This window comes from Nematolebias whitei, chromosome 1, assembly GCF_014905685.2.
Source record: "Nematolebias whitei isolate Nwh7 chromosome 1, NemWhi1, whole genome shotgun sequence".
NCBI classification, from domain to species: domain Eukaryota; kingdom Metazoa; phylum Chordata; class Actinopteri; order Cyprinodontiformes; family Rivulidae; genus Nematolebias; species Nematolebias whitei.
In genome coordinates, this window is record NC_056498.1 from 8,921,729 (window position 1) to 8,940,610 (window position 18,882).

General features: G+C 44.3%; 1 protein-coding gene across 1 annotated transcript in view; it reads right to left on the reverse strand.

Moving 5' to 3' along the window:
• Window positions 1-18,882, reverse strand: part of LOC119414577 (echinoderm microtubule-associated protein-like 3) — a 47,454-nt gene that overhangs the window by 15,954 nt on the left and 12,618 nt on the right. The window contains exons 2-6 of the mRNA XM_037681679.1: window positions 10,073-10,207; window positions 5,857-5,995; window positions 2,749-2,900; window positions 2,511-2,636; window positions 215-346 (exon numbers count right to left, since the gene is read on the reverse strand). Of these exons, the coding sequence (XP_037537607.1) occupies window positions 215-346; window positions 2,511-2,636; window positions 2,749-2,900; window positions 5,857-5,995; window positions 10,073-10,207 (684 nt within the window). The remainder of the gene's footprint in view (window positions 1-214; window positions 347-2,510; window positions 2,637-2,748; window positions 2,901-5,856; window positions 5,996-10,072; window positions 10,208-18,882) is intronic.

Genomic DNA, 18,882 nt, shown 5'->3' on the forward strand with positions numbered 1-18,882 from the left:
ATGTTGGCTATCGTGACTCTAGTTAATGTAGATTCCGAAACTGGCCCTTAGTGAGAAAAAGGGTTTAATTTTGGCCCCCTTTGTAAGTGAGTTTGACACCCCTGTGCTATACCTTCCAAATAGATACAAAATTAAAATCTTACAGAAAAGTAACAGGTTTTAATTTGACTTTCCCTCCAAAGTTGTAAATTAGAGAGTGAGCATAAAGTCCCACCTCCAGCGTGATACACCAGTCCAGCTTGTGTTCCTCGGCGTTCCACAAACACACCTGCCGGTCGTGACCACAGCTCAGGAAAATGTTCTGTGAGGGGTGGGCGGCTAAACCCCACATCTCGTCGACGTGACCCTGAGTCAAACAGGATGCACACACACACGCACGCACGCACGCACGCACGCACGCACGCACGCACGCACGCACGCACACACACACACACACACACACACACACACAGCCACTGGTGTCAGAAGTATTTGTAATGTGTGTGTGTGTGTGGGGGAGGAACTGGGGGTGGGGGTCCTCCACCAGAAAATTTAATAAAGTAGATACCATTTCCTGCCTTCTGGTGTATTTTAACTGGTTGTTAAACATCTATGTTTACCTCATTAAGTAAACACTTGATTCAATAACTATTTTAGAGAGCAACAAGAAGAAGCCTGACCAACAGTTCTCCTTGTGTAAATAGAGCATGCTCCGCTTCTCTTACGCATCCTAACCCCCACATCCCAGTTGACAACACTGCGGTAAAGCCTTCTCCGGATTCAGAAACCTTACTGTCGCTCAAATCCAGAGTACTCGATTACAACAACCTTTACAGCTGGTCTGCATTTGCACCATTGAGTACGACATTGTTTAAAGGAGAATAACGTACAAAAAAGCAACATTTCACCTAGATTTTCTTACTTTGATTTCACACATTTAAAGCCTGTTTCTCACCAAGTTTGTGTAAATTTAGCTGTGGGTTTTAAAAAGATTTCAACTTTAATACACTTTAACACACAGTGTCAGGTTGGCACTACTTGTGTTTATAGACAAATAAAAAATTCCAGGTCTCTCTTGTAAATGAGTCCCCGAGGCTCAATGGAATTAGCCTGTATACATAAAGGTTGAATGAAAAACCCCCAAAAAAACAACATTGCTGTTAGACCTGTCACAATAAACAATAAATCAATTAATCGCATGATAAATGAAAATTATCTACCTCATTTTCATTTATCAGCTTTATCGTTTCTTCGTGTCTCTCTCTTTCTACTGAAGACACTGGATGACAAAAGGCTCAACTCTGGTGCTCTTCACTGACCCCTCCCTTTCTTTTGTCCTCTTTAAAATCTGTTTTAACCATCCAAAATTGCATTTTTGGATCATTAAAAGCAGCTAAGCTGAGAAGCTAAGCTACGAGCTAAGCTAAGCTAACCGACCTCGGGGGAAAAAACCTCCATCTTGTCAAAGCTCCAAACTTCACGATTGACACACATGCCTTCATGTAAAAAGTTGTTTTTCTCTGCAAAAATAATAATAAAATAATAAATAAGCTGAGAACTTGTTTACTGATTTTTTTTAAAGCTTTGTGTGAAAAATGCTATGCTAAAGAGCTCAAACCACAACGAGCGTCCGCCATTTTGAGAACCGAATAATAGGACGTAAAAACAGCCCATGTCACATCAAGGGTTCTCCCTCCCATTTTTCTTAAAGAGACAGGCTGCTTGCTCCCTCACTATCCATCCTTTGGTTCAAACAGTCTTATACTGCCATCCAGTGGTCAAAAAAGATACACACAAAAATTTACCAACATTTCTTCTTAAATTTGACAATTACTAATTATTGTCAAATTTCAAACAATATTATCGTTTATCGCAATAATTTCTGAGACAATTAATCGCCCAGCAAAATTTGTTATCATGACAGGCCTAATTGCCATTCGACTTTTTTTACTTGTGTTCAACACTACTCATCTAAAGGATGTTTCTCATCAAGTTTCAGGACAGTAAGTTGTGAAGGTTTAAAGAAATTTCAACTAATGTACATCCGCACTACATGTGTTTAACATGACATAAATAATGAAAACAACATTATCATTAGATGTAAAAGGGTTGAGACAGGTCCTCTGAAATGAACTGTCCAACGCTAAACAGAGAAACATCCAAATTATATGTGAGGGGACGTCCCGTCACATAAAATTGTTGCGACGCCTATGCACAGAGCCCAATCACGTTGTTATCAGTAGGACAGCTGATCAATCAGTGCAGTCTTGACCTTTTAGGAGGGAAATGTTGACGTGATGGAAACTTAAATCTTGTTTATCAGATAAAGCAGACAAGTGGCAGAGCGGCTAAGAGCCATGTAAGAAACAAACTGGGACAATTGGATATTAAAGCGTTTTAATGGACTCTGTGTTGTTCTTTAGAATTTAATGGCCGGACAGACAACACGTTGAACATTCTTAGGAGTTTCATCATTGTGCAAATAAACAAAGCAAACAAAAACAGTGTTATCAAGATTATGACATACATACCTGCACTATGGCAACAAACCCATCTGAAAACGTCCCTCTCAGAATAGCATTTCGGGTTGTTCCAACCAACATCTCGTCCTCATCCACAACTGCAATGGTGCGGACGGCCCCAAACTTCTCTGGGATCTAGAGAAACGGTCCCATTAGCCCCGTCATTCCCAGTAGTTCCCTCCCAAGTGAACGTTACGCCACGCAGCCTGTGACAGGCGGATCACAGACACATACAATCGTGGTTCACCTCACACTCCGTCTCAGGAGCCAGGTCAGCGCTCCAGCGAATGACCTTGCGGTCCTTCCCCCCACCACTGAGCAGAGCGCCGCCCTGCAGGGTGCACAGTGTAAACACGCTGCCATCATGTGCTCTGGTCTGTCGCATGATCTGGTAGGTCTCTGTCGTAAAGACAAATTGAGAAATTTTCTAAGTATGAACAAGAAACAAAACTATATATAATATTTTTATGGCTGCCACTGAAAACCACCAGATCCATTTTATTAACATTGTAGGGAATGAATCATCAGATGTACATCTACATCTGAATAACCTTTGAAGCCAAACTAATTCAAGATGGCTGCCAGGGCCAACTGACAATAGAAGAAAATAGCTTCATTCAATCAATTTTATTTTTATTGATTGTAACAGAGTCATTTGCATCAAACTTTAACACATTCAATTTTACTAATACTGAGCTAAAAATGTGTGTGGTAGTGGCTGAGAGTCATTGATTGTGAGAATGCACACAAAGTTGTTTTCAAGGTTTGACCAAAACGGTAAGAACTCTGTAATTTGTCACCATAAGATGGCTTTAGTCTGAAACTCATTGAGGAATGCCTTCCAGGAATTATGTAGACTACCACTAATCCAAATCAGGACATCTTTATGTACATAACAATTAAAGCCCGACTGATATATCGGTAAAGCCGATAATTTAAGCCGATATAGATGTTTGAGAGGCAGCACGGTGGTGCAACTGGTAGAGCTGCTGCCTCTAAGCGAGCAGGTCCTTGGTTCAAACCCCGGTCCAGGGGCCTTTCTGGGTGGAGTTTGCATGTTCTCTCCGTGCATGCGTGGGTTTTCTCTGGGTGCTCCGGTTTCCTCCCACAGACCAAAAACATGCATGTTAGGTTGATTGGTAACTCTAAATTGTCCCTAGGTGTGAGTGAGAGAGTGAATTGTTGTTTGTCTCGTTTGTCTCTATGTGGCCCTGTGATGGACTTGCGACCTGTCCAGGGTGTACCCCGCCCCTCGCACAGTGATTGCCGGACATGGGCACCGGCGACCCCCGTGACCCAAAATGGAATAAACGGGTAAAGATAATGGATGGATGGATGGATAGATGTTTGGGGCCATACATTATCATATTGGTGATAATGGTCCCATTATGTGCCGATGGAAACACTTCTAATTTTAACATCTAAAATGCTGAAAACAGCTGTAATTGCACAATGTATCCAGCAGAGGGTGCATGAAGACTACTTTCAAGTCATGGCCGTTCACTTAAGTTTCATTTTCAGCACAAAGGAAACAGGGAGCAACACTGTGTACCATATTTTGCTGACAGAGAATGGTAAGTTTATTTTAACTGATCTGGAAAATATATATATGAAAAAAAATCAACAATAAATTATCTTCAATCCTCCAACCCTGTCTTTAACTACGTGCCCTTCAAGTTAGCAAGCTAATGTTTAGATAACCTAGCATAGGCTATTACCTTTTAAAACTTTATGCAGAACAATAAAGTTAACGTGGCAGGAAATAAATATCATGTTAGTAACTGATAGTCACTTCACCACTTGCTCTTGTCAAGGGCGGATACTTTTCCTCTCCTCTCCCTCCTCCGCTTTGTTTTTGCTCTGTCCTGTCTGTGAAACTGCTTCAGAGCCTCTCTCTACGCATCGTCTGAACCATAACTTTTGCTATGGATCTGGTGAGCTGGTCTCTCAACACAATTGATCAAATTTTCTCGACGAGAAGACAAGTTTCAGGCGAGCCGACTTGCCCTGATGACACGCAAGCAGATGGATATGTATTGATTCCTAGAGCGCTTGGAAGGTGATGTGTCTTTCTCTGCTGTCCATCGAGGATGTTGAAGACGCATATATAATTGGATTTATGATAACAGGTTTCCTGCTTTTTGGAATCGTCTGGTTCCTGGTTCATCAACAAACAAGGAAGTTGTCAGCAGCAAATCTGGCCCTGGTCACACTACCTGCCTTATGTGATGGTTTGCTCTGTACCTCGAGCACCCAGACTCAATTGCTTTGCAAACTGAACACTGGCAGCATGGATCAGATCTCGGGGATTACTCTCGGGCATGGACCAGTGGTGTGTCCACTTAATTTGGGCATTTGGGATTCGTGAGGACCAGCAAAGACTCAAGGCAGACATGAATCAGTAAAGTTCTGCCTGTTCCCAAATCAAATGCTGTTTATCACTCACTTGTAAATGAGTCTTCGAGGCTCACTGTGAGTTATCTGTGTAAATAAAGGTTGAATGAATTAATGAAAAAATAACGTTATCTTTGTCGTCTTCTGTCAAATGCATTGTTTGTCTGAAATCTTTACTTTTCTGCAAAAAAAATCTCTGCTGCAGTGAATACTAATTAGACCTCCATACATGTGGGGAGTGGTGGCGCAGAGGTTAGAGAGGTGGGCTTGTGATCCGAAGATCGCCGGTTCACGCCCCGGCCCCGATAACATCAAAATTGTGGGTGGGGTAGGTGAAACACTCATACTTGCCCCCACCCTCATTCGCCCCACTCTGGGCCCATGAGCAAGGCCCTTAACCCCCACCATGTGCTCCCTAAACAGGTCTCTCTTGAAAATGAGTTCTCGTGGCTCAATGAGACTAACCTGGATAAATAAAGGCTAAATGAAAAAAAAAAAAAAAAAAAAATACATGACAGACTGTTCAAACAATGAATAGTGAAGGGTGTTTCTTTGTTTAATTTAATTTATATTTTTGTAACACACTTGATAACTTTATGGTGAATAGTAGAGGACAGAAAATGTGAACGCATGTTAGGAAGACAGTTTTTAAGACCAGTGCACCACTTGTAAACCTTCTGTGGGTCTAGGATGTGGATCTGATTAGCTTAGCTTCATGGTTGCTAACAGCTGCGTTAAATAAATAAGTTCCGCTCCAGTTGCTGTTTACTTAGATTCTTGGGGGCGGACAAAGCAAAAAAAAAATTCAGCCATTATATTGGTTTTCGACAATTGCCTTCCCCTCCCAATATCAGTATCGGCGATAGTGAAAATTTCCATATCGATCGGGCTCTAATAAAAACAAGTCTTCACACTTCAGTGAGCTTATTTCAAAGACGCTCCACTGGTCTGCTGCGCTCACCTTTGGCTCCTTTCCCCAGTGTTTTGACATCTGCGGCAGACTTTCCCCACGTCAGGATGTTTCCCTCAGAGTCCCCAGTCAGAACATCTCCAGTGAGGCTGAACACAAAGCACTGGACGAACTTGGGCTTCTTGTATTTCTGCAAATAAAGAAGCAGCGGTGTGATCAACTACTTGTCAAAGTTTTAAATGTCAGTCTTTTATCTTGCAAATTACTGCCATCCATCCATTCATTCAGTTGCATTACGCAAGTTTTTATTGGCAGACATACTATAAGATAAGATAAGATAAGATAGAACTTTATTGATCCCTTTGCTAACATCTGTGCCACCACTCCCGTTTTTTGCAAAAAGTATAATACCCATTATTAGATTAGAACTGTTTTAGGACAGCTGTGATTTGTTTTTGTCTGCCAGTCTCCTGTAGGATGTCAACTGAGGTGGTAAAAAACGCTGCCTGCAACAGGTAAGATGTTAATTCCATTCAAAGGCACATAACTAACATAAACTACACAGGTTGTGTGACAGGTTATTGCACAGGTAGTGAGTAACATTGAGATGAATTATGATGGTAAGGTAGTGACATACATAATACAGCCACATAGTGCAGCAGCAATAAACATATAAGTTGTCACAAATGTGGCTTGGTACAATGTTATTGCCAATAGTTCACTATTACTATCAAGAGTTCATTGATCTGACAGCTTGTGGGTAATAATTGTCCTTTAGTCTTTTCGTGCATGATGGCAGACTCCTGTATCGTCTGCCTGAGGGTAGTAGACGGAAGAGTCCTTGTGCTGGGTGGGTGTGGTCCTTAATGATGCTGTGTGCTTTACGCAGACATCAGCTGTGGTAGATGTCCTGGATGGTGTGGAGACTGCTCCCAGTGATGTTCTCTGCTGTTTGCACCACCCTCTGTAGTGCTTTCTGACTCTGACTGGTACAGTTCATGTACCATCCTGTGATGCAGCCTGTCAGCAGGCTCTCAATAGTGCACCTATAAAAGTCAGTGAGGATGCTGGTGTTTGTACCAAACTTCTTTAGTCTTTTTAGGAAGTAGAGTCTTTGTTGGGCTTTCTTGACCACAGTGTCAGTATGTAAAGTCCAGGACAAATCCTCAGTAATGAGAACTTGTAGACAGGTGCAGAAATCTCAGTGAGCGTTACCAAACTCACGTTTACAGTGACTGCCTCAATTCAACTCAATTCAAAAATACTTTATTAATCCCAGAGGGAAATTATTTGTTGCGGTAACTCATCATCCTGGTTTCATTAATGAGTAGTTATAGATGCTGATGGCTGTGGGCAGGTAGGATCTCTTGTAGCGGTCTGTCCTACAACGGATTTGAAGAAGCCTCTGACTGAAATAGGGTTGGACCTGTTCCTGATTCTCCTGAAATCTACAATCATCTCCTTTGTTTTATTCACATTCAAGATGAGATGATTGTTTCCACACCATGCCACAAAGCGGTCCACCAGTTCCCTGTACTCAACTTCTTGTCCATCTCTGATACACCTGACCACTGCAGAGTCATCTGAATATTTCTGCAGATGACAGGAGTCTGTTTTGTACTGGAAATCTGAGGTGTACAGAGTGAAAAGAAATGGTGAGAGTACAGTCCCCTGTTTTGCTCCTGAGCTACTGACCACCTGGTTAGACACACAACCCTTCAGTCTCACAAACTGTGGTCTGTCTGTCAGGTAATCTTTGATCCAGGTGATTGTTGAGGCCTCCACCTAAGTCTTCTGAAGTTTCTGACAAAACAAATCAGGCTGGATTGTGTTAAATGCACTGGAGAAATAAAAGAACATGACTCTCACAGTGCTGTCTGCCTTTTCTAGATGACAGTGAGTTTGCTGAAGCAGGTGTATGATGGCATCTTCAACTCCAAGTCCACGCTGATAAGCAAACTGCAGTGGGTCCTGATATGTGCTTGTTTGTCTAGTCAGGTGGGTCAGCAGAAGTCTCTCTAGGACCTTCATGATGTGGGATGTCAGGGCAACAGGTCTATAGTCATTGAGGACTGATAGGTGAGTTTTCTTTGGCACTGGAACAAGGCAGGATGTTTTCCACAACACTAGAACCTTCTCCTGTGTCAGGCTAAGGTTGAAGAGGTGCTGCAGAACACCACAGAGCTGCTCTGCACAGACCTTCAGGACTCTGGGACTGACACCATCTGGACCTGCAGCCTTATTCCGGTTCAGTCTCTCCAGCTACTTCTTCACCTGACTTCTGAAGACGCAGAGGGGGGAGGCAAAGGAGGTATCAGCATCTTCTGATTTGGTTGAAGACCAATATGTAGAAGAAGGGTCCATGACTGAGGTGGTAGATACAATATTTGAGGTGTGACAGGACAGCCTTGGGTCAATGGAGGGTGGTATGTATGTTTGGCTGTGAGCAAGAGAGGAGGATGATGAGCTTGTTCCTGAACTGAACCTATTGAAGAACGTGTTCAGTTCATTGGCTCTGTCCAGGCTTCTATCCTTCTGATCCTCCTTCTGCTTGAAGCCTGTGATCTTTTTCATCCCTGACCACACCTCTCTGATATTGTTCTGTTGGAGCTTGCTCTCCAGCTTCTTCTTGTACACCTCCTTGCTGTTTCTTATCTTGACTTTTAGTTGCTTCTGTGTGCTCCTCAATAATTCCCCGTCTCCCTCCCTGAAGGCCCTTTTTTTCTGGTTTAGCAGTTCCTTCAGGTCAGTGGTAATCCAGGGTTTGTTATTGGGGAAGCATCTCACTGTTCTGGTGGGGATGGTGTTGTTTACACAGAAGTTTATATAGTCAGTCACACACTCAGTCATGGCATTGATGTCCTCTCCATGTGGCTGGCACAGTGCATCCCAGTCTGTAGCCTCAAAACAACCCCGCAGGGCTTCTTCAGCTTCCGTTGACCATTTTCTCACTGTTCTCTTTATTGCAGGTTGCCTCTGAACAAGGGGTTTATATTTTGAGCAGAGAAACACAAGATTGTGATCTGATTTGCCAAGAGGGGGTCTTGCTTTAGTGATGTATGAATCCTTGACATTTGCATAAAACAAGTCCAGCGTTTTGTTTTCTCTGGTAGAGCAGCTGACAAACTGTTGGAATGTCGGAAGTGTAGCAGAGAGAGAGGCATGATTAAAATCCCCTGATATTGCAACAAACGCACTAGGGTGTTGTGTCTGTACCTTAGCAACCTCGGAGCTGATGACATCACACGCAGTCTCGGCAACAGCATTAGGTTGAATGTAAACAGTTGCCAAAATAACACTGGTGAACTCTCTTGGCAAATAATATGGATGACAACTTAGGGCTAACAGTTCAATATCTGGACTGCAGAGACGACACTTCACAGTAACATGTCCAGGATTACACCATCTGTTTGTTCACAAGCACTGCCAACCCACCTCCTTTCCTTTTGCCACTCCTCTTTAAATCTTTATCTGCTCATATGGTCAGAAAGCCTGGCAATGAAACGCTGGAGTTGGGGATATGATCCTGCAGCCATGTCTCAGTGAAACACATAACACTGCATTTCCGATACTCTGGATGGGTCCTTGTTAGGGCTTGAAGTTCATCCAACTTGTTTCTCAGCAATCTCCCATTGCCCATCATGATTGATGGAAGAAATGGGTTAAACTTCATTCTTCTCTCTTTCTCCCTCTTCTTTGCTCCTGCTCTGCATCCACGACGCCTCCTTTTCAACTCATTTGGGATTTGAGGCTGTAGTTGAGATATTATTTGAGCTTTGGAGATGTTAATCAGCTGCTCCCGGTTGTAAAAAACAACCTTGTTGTTATGGTTACGCATCATAACAAATGTCCAAAAGCAAAGATATTGCTGTAAAAATCCTTCCAGCTGCACAGCATCCGACACCAGAGGAAATAATCATCCAAAAAAGCTATTTATATCCAGAAAAAAGAGGAATTAAAGTTTCCAAAAGTAATATCTCAGAATGAAAGTAACAGAGCTACACCAACATGCAGTCACCTTGAGCGGCGCAATTCTAGAACAAAAGGTTGAGCAAGACTATTTGAAGTTAAGGTGTTTGTCAAGTTCAGTTTCATTAATATTTATTTTTTTTATAATTCAAAAGAAACAACTGGTTTTCATTAGTTACTTTTAGGTTGTTATTTTTTTCATTAATTTTGTCAGTTTCAATGTATTTAGTGACCATTGTGGGTTTTTCAACAAAAGGGTACAAACTCATTTGTCTGTGACTAGTCAGATATATCTTACTCCAAAGATGCCTTGCTTCTTGGTGAACTGTCCCGCGCTGAGCGTCCAGAAGTAGACATGAGATTTACCGCAGGTGATGATGTTGTTGCTGTCACTCAGGTTAAAGTCCACAGCAAACACAGCCTCGTTGGTACTCTGTACACACAACAGTATTTATCACACAAAATGATCCAGGGTCATCAACTTAACAGTGAAAATTCTGCATCTGGAAGAAATCACAAAAAACTGTGACAGGTCTGGTGGTTTGCTTCTTAGCCCACTACATTGTGCACAAATAAAACTAGCTAGAAAATTAAGGACTAATTTTAAAAGAATGTTAAAGCAGCTACTGCCTGAAAATCCAACATACTCAGCAACAACCGATGTCCCCCGTCGCTGAGGGATTTGAACAATGAATGTTTGTAGTTTTCAAGATGAGTGTTTTTCTGGACTGGAATTGAACAGGATTGTAAGTAAACCTAAATGTTTCTGGTGCAAGATATTTAAGTGGGTAGGAGTTACACTGTGGAGAAGAACAGAGGCAGCACACTGTTGGACCCTGGACATTTTATCCACCACCAGGTGCAGTGGAGGAGCCGGGGCCTTGGCCACCATAAACTAATCTTCGGCCACCACAATCAGTTGAAGAAACTTTACTTTTAATTAATAAAAAAAAAAACTAGAAAGAATAGTTTCCTCAAATGGTAGGGGTAGTCAGTTTACATAGATATATGGTGGCGGCTATCTTAGAATTTGCCGTGGCAACCCAATTTTCCAAGGAAACTTTTAACATCTAGATGCAGCCACACACCAGAATTAGAAGTCGGTACCTCACTTATTTTTCAAGTTATCAATGTCACAATCTGCATGGACAGAGAGAGGCTATTTACCATTCACAAAAAAGTTAAACTGTGATTGTCCATCCATCCATCCATCCATCCATTTTCTTCCGCTTATCCAGGGTCGGGTTGCGGGGGTAGCAGCTTAAGTAGGGAGGCCCAGACTTCCCTCTCCCCAGCCACTTGGGCCAGCTCCTCCGGGGGAATCCCCAGGTGTTCCCAGGCCAGCCGAGAAACATAATCCCTCCAGTGTGTCCTGGGTCTTCTTCTGGGTCTCCTCCCGGTGGGACGTGTCCGGAAAAACCTCACCAGGGAGGCGTCCAGGAGGCATCCTAACCAGATGCCCGAGCCACCTCAACTGGCTCCTCTCGACGTGGAGAAGCAGCGGCTCTACTCTGAGTCCCTCCCAGATGATCGAGCTTCTCACCCTATCTCTAAGGGAGAGCCCAGACACCCTGCGGAAAAAACTCATTTCGGCCGCTTGTATCCGAGATCTTGTTCTTTCGGTCACAACCCAAAGCTCATGACCATAGATGAGAGTGGGAACGTAGATTGATCGGTAAATTGAGAGCTTCGCCTTTTGACTCAGCTCTCTCTTCACCACGACAGACCTGTACAGCGTCCACTTCACTGCAGACACTGCACCTATCCGCCTATCAATCTCTCGCTCCATTTTTCCCTCATTTGTGAACAAGACCCCAAGATACTTGAACTCCTCCACTTGGGGCAGGACCTCCTCCCTGACCCGGAGAAGGCACTCTACCCTTTTCCGGCTCAAGACCATGGCCTCGGATTTGGAGGAACTGATCATCATCCCGGCTGTGTCGCACTCTGCTGCGAACCACTCCAGCAAAAGCTGTAGATCATGATCTGATGAAGCCAACAGGACTATATCATCTACAAAAAGCAGAGACGCAATCCTAAGGCCACCAAAACGGATCCCCTCAACACCTTGGCTGCGCCTAGAAATTCTGTCCATAAAAGTTATGAACAGAATCAGTGACAAAGGGCAACCTTGGCGGAGTCCAACTCTCACCGGGAACAAGCCTGACTTACTGCCGGCAATGCGGACCAGTCCCTGACACCGATCATACAGGGACCTAACAGCCCATATCAAAGGGCCTGGTACCCCATACTCCCAGAGTACCCCCCACAGGGTTCCCCGCGGGACGTGGTCGAACGCCTTCTCCAAGTCCACAAAGCACATGTAGACCAGTTGGGCAAACTCCCATGCACCCTCCAGGACTCTGCTGAGAGTGTAGAGCTGGTCCAGTGTTCCATGACCAGGACAAAAATCGCACTGCTCCTCCTGAATCTGAGGTTCGACTATCCGCCGAACCCTCCTCTCCAGAACCCCCGAATAAACCTTACCAGGGAGGCTTAAGAGCGTGATCCCCCTGTAGTTGGAACACACTCTACGACCCCCCTTTTTGAATAGGGGGACCACCACCCCGGTCTGCCAATCCAGGGGAACTTCCCCCGATGTCCACACAATATTGCAGAGTTGCGTAAGGCAACACAACCCTACAACATCCAGAGCCTTAAGGAACTCCGGGCCAATTCCATCCACCCCTGGGGCCCTGCCACCGAGGAGCTTTTTAATCACCTCGGTGACCTCAGCACCAGAGATTGGAGGGCCCGACCCAGAGTCCCCAGGCTCTGCTTCCTCAGTGAAAGACGTGCCGGTGGGATTGAGGAGGTCTTCAAAGTATTCTGCCCACCGACCCACGACATCCCGAGTTGAGGTCAGCAGCACACCACCCCCACTATAAACAGTGTTGGTGGTGTACCGCTTTGCCCCCCTGAGACGCCGGATGGTGGACCAGAATCACCTCGAAGCCATGCGGAAGTCATTCTCCATGGCCTCTCCAAACCCCTCCATGCCCGAGTTTTTGCCTCAGTGACCACTCGAGTCGCATGTTGCTTGGACTGCCGATACCCATCAGCTGCTTCCGGGGTCCCACAGGCCAAAAAGGCCCGATAGGACTCCTTCTTCAGCCTGATAGCATCTCTCACTGCCGGTGTCCACCACCGGGTTCGAGGGTTGCCGCCGCGACAGGCACCAACAACCTTGCGGCCACAGCTCCGGTAAGCCGCCTCGACAATAGAGGCACGAACATGGCCCACTTGGACTCAATGTCCCCTACCTCCACAAGAACGTTTTGAAGTTCTCCCGGAGGTGGGAGTTAAAGCTCCGTCTCACAGGAGACTCTGCCAGATGTTCCCAGCAAACCCTCATAATACCTTTGGGCCTGCCAGGTCTGACCGGCATCCTCCCCCACCATCTGAGCCAACTCACCACCAGGTAGTGATCAGTGGACAGCTCCGCCCCTCTCTTCACCCGAGTGTCCAAGACGTGGCCGCAGATCAGATGAGACAACGACAAAGTCGATCATCGAACTGCGGCCTAAGGTGTCCTGGTGCCAAGAGCACATATGGACACCCTTATGCTTGAACATGGTGTTTGTTATGGACAATCCATGACTAGCACAAAAGTCCAACAACAGAACACCACTCGGGTTCAGATCAGGGGGGCCATTCCTCCCAACCACACCCCTCCAGGCAAGGCCGGATTAACCATATGGGCAATTGGGCAACTGCCCAGGGGCCCTTGATCTCTAAGGGGCCCAGGGCAGTGAGGGCACAAGCAAAATATCTGGTTATCTCCTGCTTTACTTGGAGCCCTGTGCTGCACAGACTGCTGCTTCCGCTGCATTTGTGCAGCCCCACCTCCTCCCAGCGCGGCTGCCGCAGCTCTCGTTTTTTTTTTTTTTCAATCTGATCCTCCACGGCGCAACCTGCCAATCAACTCAGAAGGCGTGTCAGTAACTGACCAATCGACGACCTCAATTTGTCCCGAAGGTAAACGCCCCTTACTTGCTGACAAGCTCATCAGTTTTTTTTTCTTGAGAAACATCGTTTTAAATAGAACAATAAGTTTGTATCTGTTGTGAGATGACTTTAGGAGTTTTGCAGTTTTTTAATCTACTTAATGAAGAATAGTATGACTTCAAATCGTTCATAAAACAAGAAGGAAGGCTTATTATCCCTCCTCTTACTACAGTGAATGTGGTACTTTGCTATAAGTATGACTATATTCATGGCATTAGAGAAAGCTGAACTTAAGTTATCCACATAAAGTAAAATGGCATCAGCATGAAAAGAAGGAATGTTACGTTTGAGATTAATCCTGTTTCTGATGTTTGACCAAAAACTTTGTATTGATATGAAAAAAATTGCTTGAGGGATTCATCTTCTGATTTACAAAAGGCACACAAATCAACATCAAATTTAAATCTTATTTCAAGAAACATGGCTACAGGATATATCTTATTTATTATTTTAAAATGATTCTCTTTCACTTTAGAAGATTTAGGCCATTTGGCAAATTTAGAATTAGCAGAAGTCATACTGGTTTTATGATTTATATTGGGAGGTTTCTTGAAGGAATCTTTGTTATAATCAGTAAATCCTATGTCACAAACATTCATTGATAATCTTATTACATTTGAAGTCAACTAAGTTACAGGCATTTAATTTTAATGTGGGCATCAAATTGTCACCTTTGAATATATAATATTTTTAATTATTGAATCAGCTGTTGGTCAGGTTACTTCTTGTTGTGCCATTAGCTCTAAAATAGTTACTGAATCAAGTGTTTACTTCCATCCATCCATGGGGGTAGCAGCCTAAGTGGGGAGGCCCAGACTTCCCTCTCCCCAGCCACTTGGACCAGCTCCTCCAGGGGAATCCCAAGGTGTTCCAAGTGTTTACTTATGTAGGTAAAACTAGATGTTAAACAACCATTAAAATACACTAGAATGCAGGAAATGGCATGTACTTTACTCAAAATTTTCTGGGGGAGGACCCCATCAGTGTGTGTCCCCCCACACACATTATAAATGCTTCTGACACCAGTGGCCAACACATTACTAAACAAGTACACATATGGTGTCATGTGATATTCAACTTAAAGTGCGTTCAGCTTAATTCAGTCTTGATGATTTGTGTCAATGAGCATTTGGAGTTTTATACATAAAAACACACTTGATAGTTAGAATTTTAAGTATATTTACTGTATATTATGGTAATTTATTCTGTATTTTGCCAGATTATGGTGATTCTGGGGTTGTGATGATGGGGCCCTTGAAGATTGTTGCCCAGGGTACAGCCAAGTGTTAATCTGGCCCTGCCTCCAGGTCTCACCGTCATTGCCCACGTGAGCATTGAAGTCCCCCAGCAGAACAAGGGAGTCCCCAGGAGGTGCACTTTGGTATTGGTATAAAGTTTATTCATTAAAAAAACAAAAACAAAAAAAAATTCCATAACAATATAAAAAAATACAAGAGATTTAAAATGAAAGGCAGCAGAAAGAAGAAAAAATCTTATTATATCTGTCACTTTTTTTCAAACAATTATTTCAATCATAATAATTTTCAAGTAAAGGAGGGGGTACTTTCTAGTACCCCCAAGGACTCCAAAAAGGGTGGATAATCTGAGCTGCCGTTTGATGCATAAGCACAAATGACAGTCAGAACCTGTCCCCCCACACGTAGGCGGAGGGAGGCTACCCTCTCATTCACCGGGGTGAACCCCAACACACAGGCACCAAGATGGGGGGCAATAAGTATGCCCACTCCTGCTCTGCGCCTCTCACTAGGGGCAACTCCAGAGTGGAAGAGTGTCCAACCCCTCTCAAGGAAACTGGTTCCAGAGCCACAGCCATGCGTAGAGGTGAGTCCAACTATTTCTAGCCGGAACCTCTCAAACTCACACACCAGCTCAGGCTCCTTCCCCACCAGTGAGGTGACATTCCACGTCCCAATAGCCAGCTTCTGTAGCCGAGAAGCAGACTGCCAGGGTCCCCGCCCTTGGCCACCACCCATCCCACATTGCACCCGACCCCTTTGGTCCCTCCCACATGTGGTGAGCCCATGGGAAGGGGGACCCACGTCTCCTCTTCGGGCTGTGCCCGGCCGAGCTCCATGGGTAAAAGCCCGGCCACCAGGCGCTCGCCCGCATACCCCACCTCCAGGCCTGACTCCAGAGTGGGGCCCCGGTGACCCACATCCGGGCGAGGGAACATCGAGTCCATTTATTTTGCTCATCATTGGGGTGTTTGGGCTGCACTTTGTCTGGTCCCTCCCCTAGGACCTGTCTGCCTTGGCGTGAAGCCCCTGACAGCATAGCTCCTAGGATCATTGGGACACTCAAACCCCTCCACCACGGTAAGGTGGCAGCCCAGGGAAGGGGTAAAGTGGCAGCCCAAGGAGCCTATTTATCATTCCCCCTCTATGCTCTGCGACCGGGGACAAAAAAGTTAAACTGTGATTGTGTAAAAATTAAAACATATATTAAAATGCTAGTTCACTTATGTAAAGTCCAACTTTCTGTGACTTTTTTTGACCTCACGTTGGTCCATGTTTGTGCTGTGGAGCTGTAGAGCTCCACAATGGGCAGGCTTTTCTCAGGTGCTTGCTCAAAATTTCGATTTCTTTTCCCACAAAGTTTATCTACATTGCGCGACTTTATTGGTACCAAAAATACATACTACAGTATTCCCTACTGAGACTATGGTGTTGAGTACAATTTTATTTCAAGGCTACACAACATAAATTTTGAACAGCATGGTAGCAACAGGGAGATTCAGTGCTCATTAATGCATTTTGTACATACAGAAACAGATCAACACAAAATGCTTCATTCACAGTTCTGCTGCAAACTGGCATGTGGACTCTTCCACTAGTTTGGAGATGGGAGGGGGTATAATTATCTTCCTCCTGTCCTGTGAGCTTGTGTGCATTAACGTGTGGTCCAGTCCAGAATGCACTCCTGGTGTTACTTAAAAAAAAACATATAGTCAACTCTTCCACAAGCCTAATAAACGAGTAATTTCAGATGATAAACTATTTCAAACATCCACCTGTGAGTTCACTGCCAACACACACAGATGACTCCCTGAAATATTTACGCTGTTGCCGTGACAGCCATGTTGAAAAGTACTCTAAGGCAAGCTGAGCTTTTTTTGGGATGTAAGCCCACAAAAACAGAACAGAGTCAGACGTCTCTGCCCCACCCCCCCACCTCCAGGACACCTCCTACACATTCTGCCTGCAGCTCGCTCTGACTCTGCCATTCTGCTCACAAGGCCGGCCTCAACTTCAGCACAACAACGTGTCTGTACAAATGATAAAACACTAAAATGTATTTTTCAGATTACATCTTATTGAGGGAAATGTATGTCAAAGGATGAAAATAAAACTATTCTAAAGCAGATCTGATAGACTGCATGATTATTGCACAGCTGTGCCTTGGGCTGACCACAACAAAAGGCCACTCTAAAATGTGCAGTTTTATCGCACAGCACAATGGCACAGATGTCGAAGTATTGAGAGCGCGTGCACTTGGCGTGCTGACTGCAGGAAAGTACACCAGAACTGTTGCCTGTGAACTGAATGTTCATTCTTCTACCATGAACCATCTCCAAAGGCGTATCAGAGAATTGGGCAGTACATCCAACTGGTCTCACAAAAACAAAAACAAAAAAGCTTTGTAAGCATGCACTACGTGAACTACAACTTTAAAAACTAATCCCTTTGAGTGAAATAAAGTCATTTGAAGATGTCTGTTAATCTGGCAAAATGGCTATTTAAGTATGTGATTTCTTGTGCTTTTTTATTTATATATTATCTTTTTGATTATAAGTCATCAGCTTTATTAAGTTTCTTATGTAGAAGACATAGAGAATCAAAAATTTCAGTCCACTCTCATTCATGGTGCATAAGAAAAACCAAAGTTATATAATGACGATAACACTTTATGACCCTGCTGCAGTCATTATTACCATCAAGCTGCTAACTAGACCTGCTAACTAGACCAGTTAACAAGACCTGTTAAATAGACCTGCTAACTAGACCTGTTAACAAGACCTGCTAAATAGACCTGCTAACTAGACCTGCTAATGCTGCTACCAAGTCCTGCTAACTAGACCTGGTAACTAGACCAGCTAACTAGACCAGCTAACTAGACCTGCTAATTAGACCTGCTAACTAGACCTGCTAATGCTGCTACCAAGACCTGCTAACTAGACCTGCTAACTAGACCAGCTAACTAGACCTGCTAACTAGACCTGCTAACGCTGCTACCAAGACCTGCTAACAAGACCTACTAACAAGACCTTCTAACTAGACCTGCTAACAAGACCAGCTAACCAGACCTGCTAACAAGACCAGCTAACTAGACCAGCTAACAAGACCTGCTAACAAGACCTGCTAACAAGACCAGCTAACTAGACCTGCTAACTAGACCAACTAACAAGACCAGCTAACTAGACCTGCTAACGCTGCTACCAAGACCTGCTACCAAAACCTGCTAACAAGACCACGCCACTAACTGAACTGCTAACAGTACCATGGTGCTAACTGGGCCATGCTGCTAAACCCCACTGTCATCAGAACCACTCTGCCAGTAGGACCATGCTGCTGGAGATTCATTTCTTCTTCACATTTGGCGCCTTGTCTTTGAATTTTTGTTGCATGCTTTGATATTTGCTGTTGTTTTTTTTGCAAGTTAAAACAGTTCTTCTCATCCTGAGCATCTCATTAGTATTGTTGACCTTGTGTTGATTTGCAGAGAGTGGTGAAGGCTGCACAGAAATCTGTTGGAATCAGTCTCCCCACCATCACAGACATCTACACCTCCAGATGCAGGAAGAGGGCCACCTGCATCATGAAGGACCCCACCCACCCAGCACACACACTTTTTGCCCCACTCCCCTCAGGAAGGAGGTTAAGGAGCATTAAGTGTAGAACCACTAGACTGAGGAACAGCTTCTACCCTGAGGCTGTTAGACTCATGAATCTCTAACTAGAATAATCACTGTGAAAAACCATATCATGTTGCTGCTGATCTGTTCATGTTGCTGCTGATCTGTTTCAATGTTGATGTGTTCATGCGTGCACATCTGCTCACAGACTCATGTTCATGTTTGTG